The 22719-nt window shown below is 47.9% G+C and overlaps 1 protein-coding gene across 1 annotated transcript in view; it reads right to left on the bottom strand.

The window, feature by feature from the left end:
• Positions 1–22719, bottom strand: part of dysc (whirlin protein dyschronic) — a 352774-nt gene that overhangs the window by 178853 nt on the left and 151202 nt on the right. Inside the window, exon 9 of the mRNA XM_077650615.1 lies at positions 2302–2574. Within this exon, the coding sequence (XP_077506741.1) occupies positions 2302–2574 (273 nt within the window). The remainder of the gene's footprint in view (positions 1–2301; positions 2575–22719) is intronic.

Here is a 22719-nt window from a genome sequence, read left to right as displayed (position 1 = left end):
CAGATTGACAAATAAAAATACGTCCTTTGAAAACATTCCCAAGCTAAATATGGCGTTATTTATGGCGTTCACGACCATATATAATTCACATAGCTACTTTAAAGCATTCCATATTGTTTGTGTGGAGTCTAAATTAAGAATTTTGTGCTGTGGAACGGTGAGTGGCGCATACGGTTGCATGTGATGCTGGCCAAAGGTGCAGAGTAAAGAAGCACGAAAGACGGGAAAATGGAGCGCGTACTCGGTGACCAGCACTCAGCAGAAAAAAAAAAATTCCAGGTGGTAGCGAAGGCTGCACGCGCAGTTGGCTATCGTGATAATCAGAATGGCCGTGGGTGCCGGTTACGTTTATTCAAGCCAACGCCGAGACTCACGTTCGTGAGATATAGGGATGCTCCGAAAACATACAAATACCCAAGGTAACTCGCCCCGCATGGCCGGGTGCCGGCGGCGATAACTGAACATAATATCGTCCTATCTACTTTTTCTTTATTCCACAGACGTGTGAAGCTGAGCGCAGTCCCTATCGACACTTTTTTGAGTAGCGCTCGTATTTTGAATTCGTTAAGGGTCGAACACTGTTGCAGCACATGCAGTTACCTCAGTCGTAAACTGGCTGTAATGCGTGCAGTTTAATGCGCTTGCCCTACTGAAAGGTGTAGGCGATGACCGCGCTCCCATGCATACTTTTCCCAACGTGTAGTGATAAGTGTGGTGTCGGCAGTAGCCGTTACGCAAACGCGCTCCTCGATACCTAGCCGCTATTGTGCGGACTAAATAGGGGGCGCACTAATTTGGTAACAATGAGCTTTATGCGCCACGTGATTCTAACTGGACCACACTCGCCAATATTAAAAAAAATCGGCTGCGGTTTAGCTCTGGTTAAACCTGGAGTGACGCGATAGCTGCAGCTGGCCACGTGGAACTCGCTCAGTCGAATTGCAAAGTTAGTCTTTCGCCGCTCCCTTTCGCTAGGCGTTCCTTCTTCATCTTCGTCCGTTGACGTGGATTTGCTCTCTCCCCCCTCTCCACTCCTCCCCCATTTGGTTTCGCCGGCGCGCCGCGCCCCCGGCAGCTGCTCCGCACCACGTGACCATCCACGTGACCAGCCACGGCGCCGCCATGCTGAAGGCTCGAAATGATAGCGTAATGTAGGCGCGCGGCACGCACACCAGTGCGTGCTCTCACGTCACTCCGGGCATGAGCGCAGCCACGGCTCAGCGCACAGCCACGCTGGCCTCGCGAAGCGGGTGGCGTAGTGTAGCTCTCGCTACAAAACTTAGAGACAGCATTTCTGCAAATGCTTGAAGAACCAGGTGCTTAGAGGGACAAAAACTTTCTCTTTAAAGCTTGTTGAATATGTCACACATTACTTTTTTGTGCAAGCGTCATGACGGCGCCGGAAAGGATCAGCACAACATGCTCTGGGCGATCTGCCCTTCTGCTTTAACAAGCTGGAGCGCACAAAATATTGAAGAGCCCAGCCAAAACGAGGGCACAAAACGGATGGATCGATCACTTCATGGCGCTGAATACGGCATTACGAATGCGCGTGCTTATGCAATACATCGCATCCGTGCTTGGAGAACTTCCGCAACTTAGCGTCGCCAACGAGGGCACATTTCGAACCACGTGCAAAAATATGCTGCCCATGGGCGCACGCCATGGCGAGTGGCTTGATCATCGAAAAGTATACAAAACAGGACGATTCCAAAGGCAATAAGTTTAATAAGAGTTCAACGAGGGATGCGTGCTGTAGGCACTGCTCTGCGTGGTTTTCGTGCAGCTCAATTAATGGGTTCTTGCGCACCCATGCTACACGTGAATTAAGGGGCACGCCGTAAAACGATTATTTAGATTATCCGGGGCTCTGTGCCTGCACCAGAATCACGCTGCGCCAGCGGTTCTGTATTTCGCCTTTATCAAAATAACGCTGCCCAGACCAAACTCGGGGCAGAGCACAGAAGCCGCTGAGGCACCGAAGCCGGGAGCGGCCAAAGGCAAACCGGTGATCAAGGGGAACGGTGCTCCGCTTCTCAGGTACTAAATGCTGTTCGCGACACGAAGGGGGTGGCTACTATTTATACAATTAATTTTTTGTACTTTCTCCACCTTACAAGAATTTACAAGAGCCGCTGCTTTATACTGGCCACATGTTTGCGACCCCCTCGTGTAAAATGGGGTTTTAAAGTTCTATACAGGACCCTTCAGTCAGCGAGGACTGCGCTCTCGTGTGGGACTCAAAAGCGGTGCACGCGACTATCGGGTCACAGGGAGGACTCATGAGAAGCAGCAACGTACCACGTCGGGGTCCATGGGCGGCTCACTGACGCTGCTCCAACGACGATCCTCGACAGCCAGCTGCTTGTCTCCGGACTCACCGCCGCTGCTGTGTCGTCGGAAGGGAGGCCTGCGCTGCCGGCTGCCCTGCTGGCCGCCGCTGGCCAGGTCCACGCCGCTGTCCTCGCTGGGCAGCTCGGCGCCCCCGCACGCTTCCGCCTGGAGCTGGACCTGCTGCTGCGTATCCTTGGACCGCGCCGCCTGCACCTCCCGCCGGTACAGGAGCTCGTCGAACTGCACGCACCCATGACAAGCGCCCTTAGTGCGGCGGCAGAGAACCGAAGGCCGCTCACGAAGCTTGCCTTCTACAATGTACAGCGAGAGCTGTTACTGGCGTGCCACCTGCTACAGCCTGGCTTCGGTACACGATGATGTGACCCCCCGGTGCATGCAGCCAAGCCCTTCGAACGCCTCTCGGGCGCCGCACGTATGCGCGAGATTCGGATCTGGAAAGATGCAGCAGGCTGGGCACAAGGAGCACGTACACGCTGCTCGTTAACATCTGCAAGTGTGTGCTTGCTTCGGCGCAGGGGTTGTAAGTAGCTAAGAAAAGGAAAGACGCGGTAGAAGTCTTACAGTGGGTGGGCAGCTGAACCAGGAAGTGGTGAATAGGGGCACAAATTTAAAAGACTGAAAACATTTGCGCTAGCTCTCGCTAAATAATAACTCATTACTTCGCTCTCGCTGAGCTTCGCGAGTTATGCAGCACAGCATAACTGTAGTTAGTTTATCTAGCTGCAGAAAATTTTCACAGACGCATGACAAGTATCTGGAAAATTTTTAAGTCCGCGTGGAACGTTGGCAGAGACATTTGTAAATGGCCTGCGGAACGCAATCGTCCGGAAGAGCTAGAACAACACAAAAGTACAACACTCTGGCGGCACGGATAGCATTGTGGCGAAGGACAAGGATGAAGCTGGCAAGAACGCAAACTACACTGGAAAAGGCCCAAAGTTTCAACTTTATGCGTCGCGTGTGGACATTTCAGCTCGTAGCTGTGGGTCCAGGGATCACTAGCAGAGCCAGAGGCGAGGGCGAAGGCAATTATAGCCTGGATTTATTTGAACTTCTTACACAGTCCCGCGAGTTACAGTCGCACCATTCGCCCTATACCTTCAATGCGTTCTTATCCGAACGGAATTTTAGAGACCATTCAAGTTTAAGAGAAAACGAATTCGTCGTTTCTATAGAGAAATTTCTGGAAGAAAAAGTGGCGCCAGCTTTAGCACAATTGATTTAGTTTAGCAGCAAAATGCAACTTCGTCATCAAGCAGCTGACAGGCATGAAATTCTATACCGTTGAGGAGTGCGTCCAAGAGCGCAGAAACTTTTCGTTCGCGTCTCACAGCGAGCCTCTTAGGTACACGCATCCTGGTAGGTGTGCATCGGGCATTTGCTTCAGCGCCGCTGGAAGATCCTACCATGTTGATGGCCCATTCTTGGTGCATTACTTTAGACGAAACAATTCAGAATATGAAACACTGCTTGGTACTACATGGTCCCCTTGCACCGACGCGACATATCTGTATCATTCCGTCCCCCATGATCATTGCTGACCGGAAAGAGGGATCTGCTAACGGCGAGACTCACTCCAGTGCGAGATAGGTGTTAGTCGCAGAATCGACAGCCAGGCTAGTTGGTATTCATTCATGACGGTATAATCGATCGACCGGCAAAGAATAAATACTAGAAGATGGAAGACGACAAGACAGTGGGTAGCGCTGTCTGGGATATGGAGCTCGCTATCTTCTAACACAAGCGATGGCTGGCTATACAAGTGTAGTCATTTTTCATGATACTATAGAGTTAAATTATTTCATGTAATAAGATAACAGCAAATTTAACTACATGTATGATAACAACATTTCGATTTCAGTTGCAATCTGTCAGGAGGGCAGCACTAAGGGTCGATGGCGGAGGGAGAACCGTGCTGTCTGTTTCGTCGCCTTGGCCATCGTCCAAGAGCGTGGTCCACGTGGGATTGGAGGCATTCAAAGAAACCTCCAAGGGCGATGAAAACGTTTTCGTGTACGTGAGCTGAAGCTTGTATGTTAGGTAATCACTTGAGATATATGCAGCAGCAGCAGCTCTGAAACGTTAAAGGAGTACACACACCTAATTTTGGTGGCCTGTTTTCTTCTCTATAATGGTGACGAAGACACTACTACGCACGCATCAACATGCGATATTCGTCTACGACCGCTAAATAATTTATAATTGAATTTTTGATATCATGCTGTTCCGGTTTCGGTTTCAACAACCGAACTATGGCTGTGACGTCAAAGAGTGATTTTGTGTCACGTGAGGCATGAAAAAACGCCCATATAATCGCTGCTTCATCGTTTTAATTTACTGCAGTGCTGAAGCCAGCCTTCCTCAAAAGCCGAAATGACAGCGAATGTAGAAGCAGCGATTATATTGCAGTTTCTTTCATGTCTCACGTGACCTGCAAGCCCACATCGACGTCGAAGTCCTCGTTCGGCTGTTGAAACCAAAACTAAAACAGCCCGAGAAAAAATACGACTATGAATTATTTAGCGCCCACAAGAGAGTACCAGGGGGTAATCCATGCATAATAATGCCTTACGCAGCATTTAAAACACGAAAGCACGCACCCAAAAGTTAGGTGTCTATAGTCCTTTAATTAAGGCACTTTCCCTGTTAACTGCTTTTTTACAATGCACCCAGTTGAATTTGACAATAATTTAGCATGCATGTGTTGAGATGCTGCACAAAGACGTATGCAATGTGAGGATGCTCAATGAGTTGATCATCATATTGTTACGTGACGGCAAGCCGATGAAGACAGACAGAACAGGGATGACGTAAGTTAATGGCTGCGGACCTAGCGCGAGTGCCACTGCCCACTGTGCCTTCGTCTAGTCCATCAAAATATTCAGCCTGTCCTTGATATAAGTCGCGAAATAGTTGTACATATCGGTAATTCGAAGCATAAATCGAGAGAGTGTGCAACGCTACCTGTAACTTAGAAGCAAGAATGCGGTGCACCGACGCTCGTACTGGCAGCGAGCCGCTTGCTCAGTGTCACTAGTCGGATACAGCCAGCGTTGCCAACTGAGGTCGACGTGAAATCAATCATTCGAGAAATCCCTACATTGCGAAAAAAATCCCCAGCTTTTTATATTTATTGGGTAATGAGTTGATAAAATTAACGAAGTTTCCCATGGAATTAAACATGCTTCCGAGAGAGGCAGCAAGGGAGATTTCTGTCTGTTGGACAAATTTCTCCACTTGCTGAAGGCGGGAATATACGTGAGCTCTTGGGTGAATCCAGGCTTGCAAAAGGTTTTATTGCGTTATAATGCTTCCGCAATTGCGATCAACGTCACATTTCCCCCATTTCTTAATCTGTCACTCGCCTTGCAGTAAAAAAAAGTAGGTTATTTTCTTACTCGACGATCGTTATCCTTTTGCTTGGAATCACATTCCCACTGTACCACGTTTTTGCTTCCTGTAATGTAGCGCTTTTCATGTTTCGCTAAACTTGCTCCTAGTCTGCCGTTCTAGATGCTGCCATTTACTTGCTTAAGCCTGCAGAATACAAGGAAGTATTGGTAGACTCAATGTATATGCAATGGGGCGCTAAACTAGATATGTATTGTGGAGGGGTCAATATTTCACATTTCCTTTCGCACCGCAGCAGCCGTTATGGTCCTGACGCTAAGCTAATACGCGTTATTAAACGCTTATACAAGAAGTCATATCTCGAACAGCAGAAACCGTGACCTCAAATTTTTAAGAGCAACGCGGAGGTCAGCACTCAGCGATGTTTTCATTTTGCCCTTAGAGACTAGCGCCTCTTTCATTGTATTGTTTCATTAGGCTTTACAGCGACATAAGATTACAGCGCGCAAAAAAATCCGAAATTCCTAGGAAAGATGCTACATCTCCAAATGACCGCGAAAAAAACCTAGATCTACGGATTGAATCTCTAGGGTTCGTATCACCGGATACAACTCAAGAACGAAGCGGCTTTTCCCACACAAAGAACCTCCTGCAGCCAATGGCGTCGACGCATCGGCATGACGTCGCGGCGCTAGAGGAAAAACAAAAAAATTATGAGACTGCGCCTCCCGCATTGGAGGGATGCGTCAGCATTGATGCCTCCTTTTTGCCTAAATTAACCTAGTTCCATCATTACCCATTTTGAGTTTTCAAGCTTCGCGCCATGCTCCGTTTTCAAATTTGGCGCTAGGCTTCGCTCCGTCCACACTTGCGATTTTTCAAAATTGGCGCCACGCTTTAGCTCCACCTACTTCTGGTGTTTTCAAATTTGGCGCCACTCTTGCTGCGGCCCCGCCCACTTTTGGGCATTTTTGGCTGTAAATAATTAATTACCCAACATGCGCCGCATGATTTCCCCTGCGAGATTTGTGGTGGTCTATTTAATGCAACCATTGTTTTTCTTAACTGAATTCGTTCGAACGTTATTGTGAGGACAAGCTCGTGATGACAGGAAACCCCAAACATAGCCACACAATGCTTACGCATTAAAAAAAAACTTCGAGAGCACTGCAGTCCGCTGCATTGGAGAAATGCGAAAGCATTTGCGTTTGAACGCCAACATTTTTGCAAGCCATCGTTGTCACGTGACAATTATAACATGACCCTTGGATGACGTCGGCAACTTTTTGCAAGTCATTGTTTTCACGTGATCTTTGGTTGACGTCATCAACTTTTTTTGGCATGTTATCGTTGTCTAACACCGGTACCATTCCCAACACACTTTGCCGTCGTACACACCACAACGCGTTCACTTCATATCCTTGAAACACGCTTGAACCGACGACCCCCCACCGTAGCACATGCTATTGCGTGCCCTCCTGACTCTCAGATTGCCTGGGTGCTCACGGACGTTTACCGAAATGGCAACCTCCGCTGGTCACGTTCTCCCATCTGCGAAGACAGCCAAATTGCGCTCGTAGTCCGACGCCAATGCCATTCACTTATATCCCAAGGTAGAATATGATGAAAAGCCTTGTTTGTGGAGGGATTTTTGTGCGGGGTTACAACGATCGCTCTGGAGTTTCGCTACTGCGTCATTGCTCGCGCCGTCAGGAGACCGCCGCTGTTAACTGATATTTGCGCTGTTAATCGGCGATTCTAAACGCTGTGTGCCATATAGCGGTCATCGTCGCCCTTTGAGGATGTTTTCTTTTTCTGTACGTGAACTTCGTGTGCACAGACTTAAACGCACCCGCCGACAACTGCACTGGCGCTTCTACTGCGGCATAAAATCCCTCCACAGGGCTTCCTCCTCCGGTAGCTTTCGAGCCTCCGGTCTTGAACGGAAGCGCTTCCATTTAGTGTTCTCGGTGAGAGCCAGTCGTCGTTGCATAGCTGCGGTTTTGTCCATCGCCTACCGAGTGCGAAACCAGTTGGTTAGACAGCTAGATGCCGAGAAACGGCGTAACAGCGCGATGACACAAGGTGTGCGCGAACACTGAACTAAGCTGCTCCGAGACGACATAACAGTTTGCACCTACGTCATACGGATGTCATCTTTAAGTGCAGAAAGCGCGGCTAAAATCGAGGTGTTTCCTTAACCGCTTATCGACAACCGATTCTCGCGTACACCACGGAAGCTAGCCTCAGTACCCGAAGATGTCGCCCTGGCCTAAACACATATATGGTCGCATACGCGTGGATACGAAATGGACAACAATTGCCGGCGGAAGAAAAAATCTGAACCGGAAAAGCAGTACGCGGATGCCGAAAAAACGCAGCAGCGCTCTTCAAAGATTGACGGCAGTGAAAAAAAAGCGCCATCGACAATAGAAGGGCTTTATTGTTGGACTGCTCGGCGCAGTCGGGAGTCTGCTGCTGTTCGGGTCGCATTCGCGCCGTTCTTTCATCAGTGATTCAATACGGCGCGCGCTAAACTCCGGGAGTTTACATGAGCCCGACAAAAGTCGAGTTAAGTCGGCTGTCGGGCAGAAAACCAATTGTCAGGCTCATGTATACGCTAGGGGGTCGAGATAGGCGACCGTCGTGTCGAGTTGGTCCAGGCCGACTGAAAGGGGTGGGTTGACTCCGGCCGATCCGGTTGGAAGGAGCATGTATACGCTGCCGCGTCGGCTTAGCGCCACCTCTCCTGCCTCCTCTCTGGTCTGGCGGCGCTGCGCAGGCCTGGGTGCTCCTCCTCCTCTTCTAGCAGCCGCGTGTGGTTTGCTTGCTCGACGCTAAGGGTAGCGGCGATCTCTGCCCGACAGAAAACGAGTTCATATAAACGTGGTCGCGTCGGGTTGGTCATCCCGACATCTGGCGCCCCCCTACTCGACCCGCCGCTGTCGGGCTCATGTAAACAAGGCTACAGAGGTCGTCGACGTAAGGAGCGAATCTTCTGTCTTTCGCGCGAAGTGCGCACACGTGTCTGTGTGCGTGCGTGTGTGTACGTGTGTGCGCGGGTGCGTGGGTGCGTGTGTGGGTACGTGCGTATATGTGCGTGCAGGTGTGTGTGTGTGCGTGTACCCATAGAGAAACATACCTACATAAAGAGCGGACATTCAAGCCGTTTCGCGGCCGAGCAAAAAAGGGTCTGACCACCCGCCAGGCGGCCTATGCTTGCTTCCACTCTACTTCAAAGGTCGGCAGCTTATCACACGTCCACCGGGTTGCATCCAAGCATACTATTTCCATGTAGAAGTTGGTGCTGCGCCGGTCAGGTGCCGCCGGTTACGCCCACCTCACCGCGCTTTTCAACGCGTCGCCTCGTTTTTCCGGTAAGTTGTTTCCTTCTGCCTGCAGGATTAATTTTGATGTTTCTTGAGCTAAGAACGTGTTAGCAAGTCGTTTGTTATGCTGTTGCACGTGTAGCATATAGTATGAGCCGTGAGCCATCCGTTTGTTGTCTTTTCCGGAAGAGCATGTGAATTACTTCGAAGGCGTAATTTTCCAAAAGTCACTAGCAAAACGTTCGTTTTAAAACACAGAATTTATCGATGGCTCACTCGTATCGTAACACAAGCCTTTTTATGTGGCATGGGTAGAACAGCGTAATGCACATTTGAAATCGACCACGTGAAAATACCTTTGCCACACGGGAAACGGGCAGTTTTGATCGTGATCAGACAGATCCTAATCGGGCCTCAATATGCCGTGATCGCGTTTGCGCCGCGTTTAGAAATACTTGACTGCCATCGGGGCATCGAAATCAAGCTTCCCGATTGCGTTTGAGCCGCGATCAGGAGTAGTTGACTGCCATCGGAGCATCGGATTCTAGCTGCCCTATTGCGTTCGAAACCTACTATGTGCTTTTTAGGTGTCCTAGAGTGCTAGGAAACGAACAGCAAAAGATAGAAGCCTAAAATATAAGCAAAAAAGGTTGTTTTAGACTGTAGTACAACAAATGCTAATACGTTTTATTCGGGCATAATTTCTCATATTTCTATCAATACGGCAGACATGATGTGTTTAAGAGAATTTCAGGTGATCGGCATTGATAGGTACGTTTTTTAGCCATAATAGCAAATTCAAATATTTTTTTCTGGAAAAAGAAATATACAAGGACTCTTTTCTGCCTACATGGCAAATTTTGTTGGGTGTTTCGGACCTACTTAGTGACATCTCTTGCGCTAGGGCTGTTCTTACTGCCGATCCTTGGACCACTATATCCGCGATCATTTTCAATCGCGATTGAATGTCGGACCCCGGTCGAAGGCTCGATCACAATCGAAAGTGCCCACGTGAGGGGGTATAAGAAAATCGTGGTGGATACTGCTATCTACGCAATCATTACCGCAGTGTGCGATCACTGTAAAATGAAAGTTTATCACTGGTCCGTACCCCATTTAGGTAGTCTGGAAGGAAACCATAGAGACAACCATTCATAACAGTCACTGCTTTCTAGACAAAAAAATCAGTTTACGTCAGCTCGCTTCCGCAAGGGATTGAAGCTAGTTAGAGAGAATTTTTCATAAACGATATGTTAACATGCTTTCCTGCAAGCATAATATAAATAACTGTCATCAGCGAGTTTATTTTTCTTTTCTATCGTTTTTTCTTCTGCGATATATTTCTCTTTGCCGTTTGATGACAGCAACAAAATCGCCCGGCCAGTGAAGCTTTGTATTCTCTTTTTCTAGCTACTATTTACGATTACCACATGACCCACTCGATGTAATTCCAGCGATTGAAACATACATTTCTCAATAAAATGTATAGAATTCGCCTTTTCTGGCATGTACGCTTCATCAATAGAAACTTAGCATTCCCTTCAAGAAATCAGTGTCTGGCAGACAACTGGACAAATTTAAAGCCTGATGTCTGATTGTTTCTCATCGCTGCCAATAAAACATAGCGTTCGCCTACATATATCCGTCTCTAAGTTCATTATTGCGCTCATCATTCATTCATCTTTCCTTCCCTTTGCTAGGTTCGATAATTAGTAAAGATGTGGACTTAATTCGGTACATGTTGGGCAATGCTTGTAGAAAGTTGTATTATTTATTGCTCTCGAAGGCAACTGCAGCCTTTTTCGAAGAGACGATTTACGTTTTGGTTGTTTGCCATTTGTCTATATTTGTCTTGTTTTAGAACAAGAGCGTGCAGCACGAATGTGGATTTTTTTGCGCGGTGTGTACACCTTAACCAAAAGATCGCAATAATCACCTTTTTCGAAGAGTTCAAGCTTACTATTGTGTTACTATGCTGTACTGAATATGTTGTGCTTGTATTTCTGAACAGCCTGTGAACCAATTGCTCAAGTTGCTGATGTGCAGGAATCCAGCGCGCTATACGTGCCTTTTTAATTCCTTAATTGTGTCTAGCTGTTGACAACTCCTGTTGTGTTGTTCGCACGGGTGATGTTTTGGATGACAAACCTGCAAGCATATGTGCAATATTTTTTTTCCCGTGACGTGGGCCCACCGGCTTTACCATAACTTCTTTCTTGTTGGTCTTTGTATTATGATGTATTTCATAAAATGTGTGTTATCCAGTATTTTTCTCTGCACAGTTAAAATTGTAAATAAGAAAAAATAAACTCTTTGTGTGAAACCACTCCCTTCTATGTCTACAACTGAAAGAGGCGGCTCAATGACGGCACTAAATTAAAGCAAGAACAGCTCTTTTTGCATTAGTCCAACCTACATGAACTAATTCAGCTTGCGTAGGTTCTTCGAGAAGCTTTGTGACATGCTTAGAAATGAAATATTAAAGCACTTGTGCTCCACTTAGACGAGGTAGTTGAATATTTTAATAGCCGAAGGTAAATCATAATTGAAAGCATTGCTATCGAAACCGAAACTGAAACAGAGCTGAAGCACAGGACGTAAAATCTCGGAGGCTGAAATAAGCGGTCTGACCACCCGCTCGGGGCGCCGGCGGCAGTGTAGTAGCTCGGCCGCAGGGCCCTACGGGAGTGTCCGCTGTTCACGTATGTTTCTCTCTGGTTTACCTGTGAGTGCGCGTGCGTGCGTTGGTGTGTTGCGTGCGTGTGCGTGTGTTCGCGTGCGTGCATGCGTATGTGTGCGTGCGCGTGTACGTGCATGTGTATGTATGCGTGTGTGCGCGTGCATTTGTGTGTGCATGTGCGTGCGTGCGTGTGTGCGTGCGTGAATATGTGTGCGCGTACATGCCTGTGTGTGCGCGTACGTTCGTGAGTGCGTGCGGGGATGCACATGTGTGTGCATGCGTGCGTTTACGTGTGTCTGCGTGCGTGTTCGTGTGCTTGTGTTTGCCGGAGTGCGTATGTGTGCCTGCGCGTACGTGTGTAAACGTGTGCGTGTGTGTGCATGCGTGTGAGTGTGTGGGCGCGTGTGTGCGTGCGTGCATGAGCGTGTGTGTACATGTGTGCGCTTGTGTGTACGTGGGTGCGTGCGTATACGTGTGTGTGCATGTGTGCGCGCGCGTAGTACGTGCGTGCATGTGTGGTGTGAGTGAATTTATGCCTGTGTGGTCAGGCGTGCGTGCATATCTGTGCTTGTGTGCGCGTGTGTGTGCGTGTACGTGTCTGTGCGCATTCGTTCGTGAGTGCGTGCGGGGATGCGTGTATGTGTGTTTGTACGTGCGTGTCGGCGGGCGCGTGCGTACATATGGCGTGCGTGTATGTGCGCGCGCATGCGTTCGTGTGAGTGCGCGTGCGTGTGCGTGCACGCGTGTGTGTGCTTATGTTCGTGAGTGCGTGTAGGGATGCACGTGGGTGCGCTCGTGCATGTTTCCGCGTATATTCGTGAGTGCGTGTGTGTGTGTGTGTGATCGCGCTTGTGTGTGCATGTGTGCGTGCGTGTGCGTGCGTTCATGTGTGCGTGGGTACGTGTGTGTGCGCACGTGCGTGCATGTGTACGTGTGAGCGCTGATGCATATGTATGCGTGTGTTCGTGTGTGTGCATGAGTGTGTGCGTGCGTGTACGTGTGTGCGTTCGTGGGTGCGTGCGTGTGTGTGCGCGTGCGTTGTGTGTGTGCATGTGGCGTGCGTGCATGCATGTCTGCGCGTGCGTGTGTGTGCACGGGTGCGTGCGTGGGTGCATGTGTGTGTGCGTGTGAAAGCGTGTACGTGTGTGTGCAAGCGCACGTGCGTGTGTGTAGGTATGCGTGCGCGTGCGTGAATGTGTGCGTCTGTGTGTGTGGTGTGCATGCGTTCATTTGCGCATGTGTGCGTGCGCGCGTATGTGTGCACGCGCGTGCGTGAATCCATGTGTGCGTGTGTATGTGTGCGTATGTGTGTGTGCATGCGTGCATGCATGCGTGTGTGCGGTGTGTGGGCATGAATGTGTGTGTGCGTGGACGTATGCGTCTGTATGTGCTTGTGCGCGTGCTTGCGCGGGTGTGTTTGTGCGCATGCGTGGATGCGTGCGTGTGTGTGTGTGCGCGCGAGCATGCGTGCGTGCGAGCGCGCCACTCTCGCTTCTGTTTCCATGCAGTGAAAACTCGTTGCTACATGCGTGTTCTTGCAACGTTCCAGGGGTCGTTACCAATGATGGTTACAAAGTAATTGCCAGCTTTTGGTTTTCGCCGATAGCGCCCGTGTGTTTTCGATTTTACGGCGATGATGTTCTTAAGACCTGGCCAAAGTATGTCCCCCTCTCCCAAATTTGACGGGGACATACTTTAGGCTAGATATGCAGACAGGAAGCGATGGGCATTCAAAATTTGCACTGCGCTATCCGAGACATTTGTGCCGGACACAGCTTCCACTGTACTAACAATATTGACACACGGTTACATCACCTTTGACTACCTCCCTATGGTATGACCGACAGAGCCTGAACAAAAATTTTGGCCAACATACTGTTGGTGAATTGCTCTGATCTTTATAGAACTTTACAGACACCGTGATGCGTGGAAGAAGACCACTGCACATACTTCTGACAAGACAGACTCTGGAGGGCAGTGAAAAGAACGTCAAGAGTTTTCACCAAAAACAAGGTCGGCCAAAACTATCCACAGCGTATGACGAACTTCCAGGAACGAAATCATCCATGTTATTACCAGCAGTGGTATCCTGAAGACTTCCCTGTCTCAGAAAGGTTAGAAATAGCTACAAAGCTTGCATGTGTCGATTTTGGTTTTGTGTTTTATCTGAAACCTATATCAATTATCTTAGAAGTTATGCAGGACTTTGTCAGGGCGCCCTTCTGGGTTGTGCTGCAGAAAAAAATGCAGCATATGTTAGAAAACTCGGCACAACAAACTATAGGTTTGCCCCTCGGGATAACAGCTGAGATGTATGCACGCACATTTCGTGAGGTAACATGTTAACGCACGTCGCAGCACCTTTTCGGTAAATATGCGCCGTTCTTAACATAAAAAAAAGCCCTCGCTCGGTCATCAGCGTCGGCACACGAGCAGTATGCCGACTTTTCTAGCCCCGCAATACCAAATATTGCAAGAGCTTAAGGAGAGTGCAAGCAGTATTTTAATTAGTGGTAATTTACAATTTCAACATATACGTCAGTAACGTATGGTGTCGCAACTTCAGCGCACAAATCGATACCCACTTCGAGCAAAGACACTCGGTGATTTTCAGTATTATTCTACATGGTGGGTCTTTAACATCGGCAGAAGTGAGTGCCGGAGAGGTGCGGTTAGTTCGTCGCATGTCGAAGACACCGATTTCAACGAAGCTCTCGCTCTACGAAGCCACGAGTTCAAGAACCATGCAAATGACCGGCCTTCCCTATGAATGCTTGAAGCACGCCACTTGGAGCAGACCACCCCAAAACTGGCACGCAGCGGCGAAATTAACTTTTGGGCGTCGAGGGAGACGATATTGAAAAGAGTGCGCTGTCGGGTCAGTCTCCCGGCATCTTAGGCTTTTCTATCGGTACTGTTGTGCCCGGACAACCAGCCCGGATTCCAAATCTACAAGATGCAACATTTCTCCTGCGAACGCCCTTCGACAAGCCCGGTGCTGCGCCGCAAGGCAACAGCGCCCTGACGCTCCCTTGACAAGCTAAGATGCTGCTCCGCCAGGCAGCGGCGCCCTTTGGAGAAGCATCGCCGAGCGACATGTCCAAACATGCAGCAAATTGCTAGACAGCCAGGTTAGGGTGCCGGTTTCCCTTTCCCCCCGGAAGTCACCGCGCGCGGCAAACTTGAAGCGGGTGGCCAGCGCGGTCGCTGGTTGGACCTCTCGGACGGCCGTCAAGTGCTGGCTTTGTATTGGGCCGTTTAAGTGACAACCGCTTCTCGGGGCTTTATAAGCCCCAACGCTGCCACCTGGAGGGACACCGATCCACCGACCCACCGTGAGCCGAGTGCGGCTCTCGAGTGGAGAGAGATGTGTTATGCGTTGGAGTCTCGCTGGACGTCGCCGTGCGAGAACAGTCGCGTTTGCTGTTAGCTCTCGGCCCCCGTACCGATCTTGTCCTGTATAATGACCTGTACATAGTGTATAAAGTCCCCTTTGTGATTCTCACCGACGCCTGACTCGGAGTCTTCGCTACCGATTAGAGAGTTGGCAATGCTGTCACGAAACGGGTGACGAGCGCTACGAGGCCGCCTCAAAGTCACAACATTGGTGGCAGCGGTGGGATTGACCGGCATCAGCTACCTCGGCGCGGTGGGTGCCTGAAGTTTACCTCAAACACCAGACTTTCTCTGACACAGGTCATATTAGCTTAGGGAAGTATTTGGTGTTGCATTGTATTAACCTTTTGTGTTTCAAGCCTAATGAGCGTGTTTTGAAAACAAATGGATGCTGAGGAGGTAAAGAGGGCAGTGTGTGAAATACTTGCGCGTGTCCTACTAATAACGTTATAATAGCGTACGGCAAGTATATTCAAAAAAGGGTAAACAGCAAGAGGACAGTGTGAACGATGGAGAAGTACAAGGTCAAAGAACTTCTCCAAATTTGTGTGGAGTTGGGCATTGAGTTGGGCTCAGCAAAATGAAAGAATGCGATCCTCGTGGTCATGAGGACTTAGGACGTAACTACTGAGGAAGCCGAACAGGCCTGGGTGGATATCAATGAGCGTCGCGAGGAGGAAAAGAAAGAAAAGGAGGCGCTTAGAGAGCACGAGGTTAAAATGAAAGAGTTGGAGACCCGAAATAGCTCGTCTAATCCTGCGGCACTATTAGTGTTATTTACTTGTTTAACCATACAGGTTACGTCACATTAACCTCTAATTAAAATAACGGTACAGCTGGTTTGCGCAGCGCACTGGGCAGTGAAGTGAGCGAAGCAGGCCAGACGAAGCCACTGCAAGCTCACATTCAACAACGTTGGCTTCTCCTCATGACAGTGGCGTATTCCCCGCAGGGGGACGTCTGCAGCTTGCAGGCGTTGGTGAGTGGCGACACCACGGGTTCCCGAGCATCCGCAGGGACATCCCCGAAGGGGAATGATGGTGAACGGTGCATCACCACGGACCCGGGCACCCGCGCTTCGCCGTGCGTGGCATCGCCGTGTCCGGGGAATAGGGGATCCTGGTGGTTGAGCCGATGCCCAGCGTTTGGACCTTTAAGCCCCCTCGGCGGAGGCAACACAGCACTTTGGCCCAAGCTTCCTGTAGACGGCACCTCCGGCCTGACCCGACCGGGGGAAATCGGTAGTCGCCTTTTCCTGTCCTCCCCTCTATATTTCACTTTCCTATCTTCTTTCTCACAACTCTCCTGTCTTCTCCTCTCTTAATTACTTTTTCCTTCTACCTGGCGGCGAGGGTTAACCCTGTGTGAGTAACTACCCTGAGTTACTTCAGATTGGGTTATAGCGGCGGTGTACAGCTGGCGTGGACAGGACTTGCTTCCAAGTTCCTGTCCCGTCCCCTTGTTGGGCTCCATGGATGGCGGCTGGCCCCGCGGCCGAACAACCACATTTTATGGCTCCTTCCCCTTCCAAAAATGATCGCAATCCTAAAAAAAAAAGGCGGACCCAAGATGTGACATCCCAGTTTCTGAACAAAAAGAAAGAACCTCTTGCCAAATTCCATACGAACCAAAAGAAAAACAGCTCAAATGATTTCTCATTTTCTCGTTGAAAATACACTCACAGAAACGTTGGGCCTTGGCTACAAGGCGACGAAGTTAGCCAGTTGTGACCTATTACTAGAGATACGCGATAAAGTCCAACTGCTCAAACTCTCAAACATTACCGCGTTTAGAGAAACCCCAGTCAGTGTAACAGGCCACGCGTCGCTTAATACTGTGCATGGCATAATATCAGACAATAACCTCATCTACCTGACGGAGGAAGAAATACTAGAAGGGCTAAAGGAACAGCACGTAACAAATGTCCACAGAATAAAAATCCGAAAAGAAAACAAGGAAATCCCTACTAAGCACCTAATTCTCACATCTGCGTCCTCTGCACACTGCCTGACTCAATAGACGTAGGCTACACAAAGATATCAGTCCGAACATACATTCCTAACCCCCGCCGCTGCTTCAGGTGCCAACGATTTGGCCATGGCTCACAGAGCTGGCATGGTCAAGAAAAATGTGCAAAATGTTCCTCAACTGACCACATCTCTGATAAATGCACACTCCAAGCTGTGCAAACTGTGGCGAGGATCACTCAGCCTACTGACGATCATGCTCAAAATGGAAAGTAGAAAAAGCAATAACTCTAAAAAAATGAAAACGTCACCTTCAAGGAAGCAAGGCGACGCGTCACAGCCAGCAAATTTTTCCTAGCTCCCAATACAAACTTCGCCGATGCGGTGCGATGAGGTGGTGCAGCACACCGGTTTTCAACGCCTGCCCAGGCCTCACCGAGTGAGACCGCGGCAGAGCAATCCACCCCCCTGGCAGAGGCAGCGAAAGCTGCCCCGCCAACTCCGAGAGAGGGCCTGCCGACCTCCGAGTCGGGAGCCAACAAGGCTTCTTCCAACCGGGAGAGGTCTACCATTCGTACACCCGTAGCTTCACGGGAGTCCAGTGCCTCCAGGGAGGCGATGGATACCACCCCCAGCACTTCTGTGTTGAAGGGGCGGCGTAACTCTCTCTCGAGAAAAGGAAAGCCGGGAATAATGCCTCCTGAAAGCTAATCTTCCCCAACACCCAACACACTAAAACATGGCATTTTTGGTTCAATGGAACTTTAGAGGAATGATGATGAACAACAGACCTTACAGATATGTCTTCAGGAAACAAAACTAGGGCCAAAACACAAAAACATCTTGAAAAAATTCCAAATTCTTCGACGAGATAGAGAACAGGCTCTCAGGTGGCGTAGCAACTATAACGCAAAGCGGCGTCCCTGCACGAGAAATATCATTGAAAACAAACTTTGAGGCTGTAGCAGTCAGTGTAGTTACACACAAAACAATAACAATACGCTCTATATATATACCAACACACCTCACAGTTGCTATCCACGATTTGGAAAGCCTTTTCCATTAACTACATGAACCATATGTGGTAGTTGGGGGATTTTAACGCGCACTCCTCCTTTTGGGGCAGTGAGCGCACAGGCACCAGAGGCCAAATAATTGAAGACCTGATACTTACTAACAACGTATGCCTAATGAACACAGGAAAAACCACATATTGCTGTGCCAACTCGGAAAAAATGAGCTGTCTTGATTTAACTTTCGTATCACCATCATTTTTTAATGTTTTTATTTGGGACGTTTTAAATGCCCCCAGAGGAAGTGACCATTTACTCACAGTTTTAAAATTATCATCCTCAATTCAAATCATTCGAGGACAACCCCACCGCTGGAAACTCCAGCTAGCTGACTGGTCGGTGTTTACAGCAAATGCCGCATTACATAAAGAATTCAATGATAGACTTAGCATAGATGATATAAATGAAAAATTTACCACCTGTACAATTTCTGCTGCAAAAATAGCGATCCCGCAAATATCAGGACAAATCAGAAAAAATGACAAGGTTTGATGGACATAGCAGTGCAGACTTGCAAAAAAAGAACAAAACATGGGATGGGGAATACTTCGAAGGTACCACACAGCATAGAACCTGTTATTATTTAAAAATGCCTGGGCCAGTGCACGTCGTATTTGCAGAAATGCCGAAAAAACGTCCTGGAGGAAATGTGTATCTAAAATAAATAGTTCACTGCCGGCCAAGAAGTTGTGGGATGAGGTCCGCAAATTCAGTGGCGACTATTCTCCTTATACTTTTCCACTTCTGTCCACCCCCGGTACACAAACAACATTACAAGAACAGGCAAACATATTAGGTGAGCACTTCGCTGCTGTTTCCAGTTCTTCCAACTACACAGAAACTTTTCAAAAATACAAAGTCATAGCAGAAAAACAAAAACTTCCCATAGGAGCAGGCATGAATGAACATTATAACATGGAAATTGCAATATAGGAACTAAATAGAGTACTGTCTGCAGGCAAACAGAGAGCAACAGGCCCAGATAATATACACTACACCATGCTTGGACATCTCTCTGTGGCCGCCGTTGAGGCACTTCTAAAATTCTTCAACAAAATCTGGATTTCAGGGAAAATACCTGACGCATGGAAGAAAGCCATTATAGTACCTTTCTTGAAGCCTGGCAAACCATCATCAAGTCCTGGTAGTTACAGGCCAATTGCACTCACCAGCTGCCTTGCCAAATAATTTGAAAGTGTGGTGAACATCCGACTAACATTTGTTCTTGAATCTCATCACCTTCTTGGCATACATCAGTGCGGTTTCAAAAAAGCATGCTTCACTATATATCATACTGTCCGTCTGGAAAACACAGTACGGGAGGCATTCATACACAAACAGCATTGTCTTGCGGTCTTCTTTGACATGGAGAAAGCGTACGACACGACTTGAAGGTTCGGTATACTCCATGACCTAGCAGATCTAGGCATCCGGGGCAGGATGCTGAACTGTCTGAGTGATTTTTTAGCAGACCGTTCATTCCATGTACTTCTAGGTACTACCCTATCAGCGAATTTCATCGAGGAGAACGGTGTACCTCAGGGGTGTGTTCTCAGTACTACACTTTTCATAGTAAAAATGAACTCAAGAGCAAAAATAATCCCCAAGTCGATTATGTATTCAGTATGCGTAGATGACCTGCAAATTGCATGTACTTCCTCCAGTGTACCAACATGTGAGAGACAGTTACAAATGACTATTAATAAATTGGCTAATTGGGCAGATAGAAGCGGATTCAAATTTGCCCCACAAAAATCAGTGACTGTGCTTTTTTTGCTCAAACGAGGATTACAAAGCGACCCTACCCTATACCGGAATGACGTTGTGTTACCCGTAAAACAGGAAAACAATTTCTTGGGCATAACTTTTGATAAAAAGCTCACATTCGTACCTCACATAAACAACTTAAAGAAGAAAGCATCTCAAACCCTGAACATACTCAAGACACTTTCATGAAAACGGTGGGACTCTGATAGAGCTTGTCTTTTGTAGATTTATCGCTCTCTAGTGCGCTCCCGTTTAGATTATGGATCTGTGGTTTATGGCTCAGCCAGGCCATCATACTTGAAACGATTGGACCAAATTCACAACTTAGGTCTTCGTCTTTCAACCGGAGCATACAGGACATCTCCCATAAATATTCTTTATGTAGAAACAAATGAACCATCCCTAGCAGACAGAAGAACCATGCTCACAGGCGCATATGTACTGAAAATAAGATCTCTATCCAAACATATTTGTTATCCAATTGTTACAAAGTGCACCTCCAGAACCCTGTTCAACAATAAACCGCAATCAATACGACCTCTGCTGCTCCGTTTTGAGAATAGTTGCCAAAACTTGGAAACACTGAACAGCCTTCCTGATGTCGCCTCAAAACACGACCCACTAACCCCCCCCCCCCCCCCCTGGTACAGCCTTCCCAATGTGTGTGACCTCACGTTAACACACTTCCGAGAAAAAAACAGCACACGAGCACATATTACAGGAATACCGAGCACTACAAGAAAAATATGCGAACTTGACAGAATTTTACACTGATGGCTCAAAAACAGCAGAATATGTCGGAAGCGCGGTTGTACAACGAAAGTGGCAAAAAATTGTAAGGCTCCGAAACTGCGCATCCATTTTTACTGCCGAATGTTATGCAGTCTCTATAGCTGTAGGCAGAATAATAAATAATAGCATTAAAAACAGCATAATATACACAGATTCACTTAGGGTGCTCACGGCATTACACTGCATAAATGCAGGCGAATCCTTACAGGAAACATATTACAGAACGTAGAAAAAGCCAGAGCACAGGAACATATAATAAAATTCTGCTGGGTGCTGAGCCATGTTGGAATATACGGTAATGAATGAGCCGACCAATGTGCTGCACAAGCTCGCAGTCAAGAAATCAAGAAAATCAGCATAAGAGATTGCATGCAACTAATACACATAAATCTCAAGGCTAAATGGCAGGAAACTTTGGACCAGGAAGTAAATAATAAACTGCATTTGGTAAAGCCCCTACTGGGAGAATGGAAAACCTGTAGTTATCAGGAACGTTTTATAGAGGTAATATTATGCCGTATTCGTTTTGGACATACACACCTTACACACAATTTCCTACTAACAAAAGAAGTCAAACCTATTAGTGAAAAATGCGGAGATGAAATTACAGTAAACCACATCTTATTCTCATGCACAGAAATTGAATCATTCAGGAAAAAGTATTTTACTCCATGCTGCAAAGAACACATCCCTCTTAACCCAACACTGATTTTAGGTCAAGACACACTTATTGATATCTCAAGTGTTTTTAGTTTTTCAAGGAAAGCAGGCCTCCTTGAAAAACTCGGAATTCAAACCTGGCGCCTAGCTACATATGGTGATACTCCTCAGCCACGTTCTCATTCTGAGAACAGGGCTGGGGTTTTTATTTTTGATGGGTTGGCAGCCTCGAGATCCTTGCCGTGGCAAGGATACTTGCTGAGGTTACTCGACTCTCTCTAAAGCTTTCACTAATAGCCATTTTTAAAGTTTTTTTTCTCTTTATACAACAAGTACGAACTAAAGTTTTTAGGTCTGTACACCACCGAGTTTTTCACGTTTGTGGAATTCCGCACAAAACTATTTTCATACACCTTGAGCTTGGCGCATGATAGCCTTAGATGCTCATGCGCCATTAAACCCAACACAACAAGACAGTGGCGTATTGCTGAAAGCAGGTGCGCCCCCCCCCCCCCCCGAATGCTACCCATGGACACTGCCTTCGTCATGCTTGGTTTTCTTTTTTAGAGTGAAAGCACGTCTAGCCGCACTCCTCGGGCTTCAGCGGTGTCTGTGTGAACCCTCTTAGTAGCAAGTGCAACTGGCTTACTGGGTCAGTGGACACCTCAATCGCACTGTGAGTAGGCGGTGGTGTTCATCTAGAAATTGAGGAAGTTTTGCGCTTTTCCTTTCCTCAAATCCAGCGGAAGGTTTAGACTCTGTCGGTTTTGAGGAAAGGAAAGGCGCATAACTTCTTCCATGGGACAGTGGCCACGTCAATCGCGCATTGAGGTATGTGGCGGTGGTGTCCACCTGCAAAAAACTGTGCTTTCCCACAATATCTCGTGCTCGGCAGTGCTAAACCGCAGGCCATATTTTTTTTTGTCCCCACGCAGGTTGTTTTCCCTGACTGCCCAAAAAGCATCATTGGCTTGCTGAAATCATTCTAATTTTTCGTTTGTAGAATAAAGAAGTTATTTTTGTTAAGGCTGCCAGCATGTGTCCAAGGCCACACAGCCGCTGGCTATGATTTTGACAAGTGCGAACAGCACTATACTTGTGCACGAAATTTGTAAAGGGGTGTTTACACTGTCCGATATAAACAACAATTAGGTGCATCCGAATTATATTTTCTTTACATGGGGAAAACAACAACACGAAAAAAAGTTGCTTTGCCCGCACCGCCCACGGCACAACGGGCTTGAAACTGTAGTCCAAAATATTGAATGGAATTCGGTCGAGGCAGAAAAGATTCCAGGCAAGGTATTAATTGATCATCGGCAACCATAGGAGCCCAGTCATCTGACTAC

The sequence above is a fragment of the Amblyomma americanum genome, chromosome 1 (assembly GCF_052857255.1).
Source record: "Amblyomma americanum isolate KBUSLIRL-KWMA chromosome 1, ASM5285725v1, whole genome shotgun sequence".
Lineage (NCBI taxonomy): Eukaryota > Metazoa > Arthropoda > Arachnida > Ixodida > Ixodidae > Amblyomma > Amblyomma americanum.
This window is presented reverse-complemented; position numbering and strand designations above follow the sequence as displayed.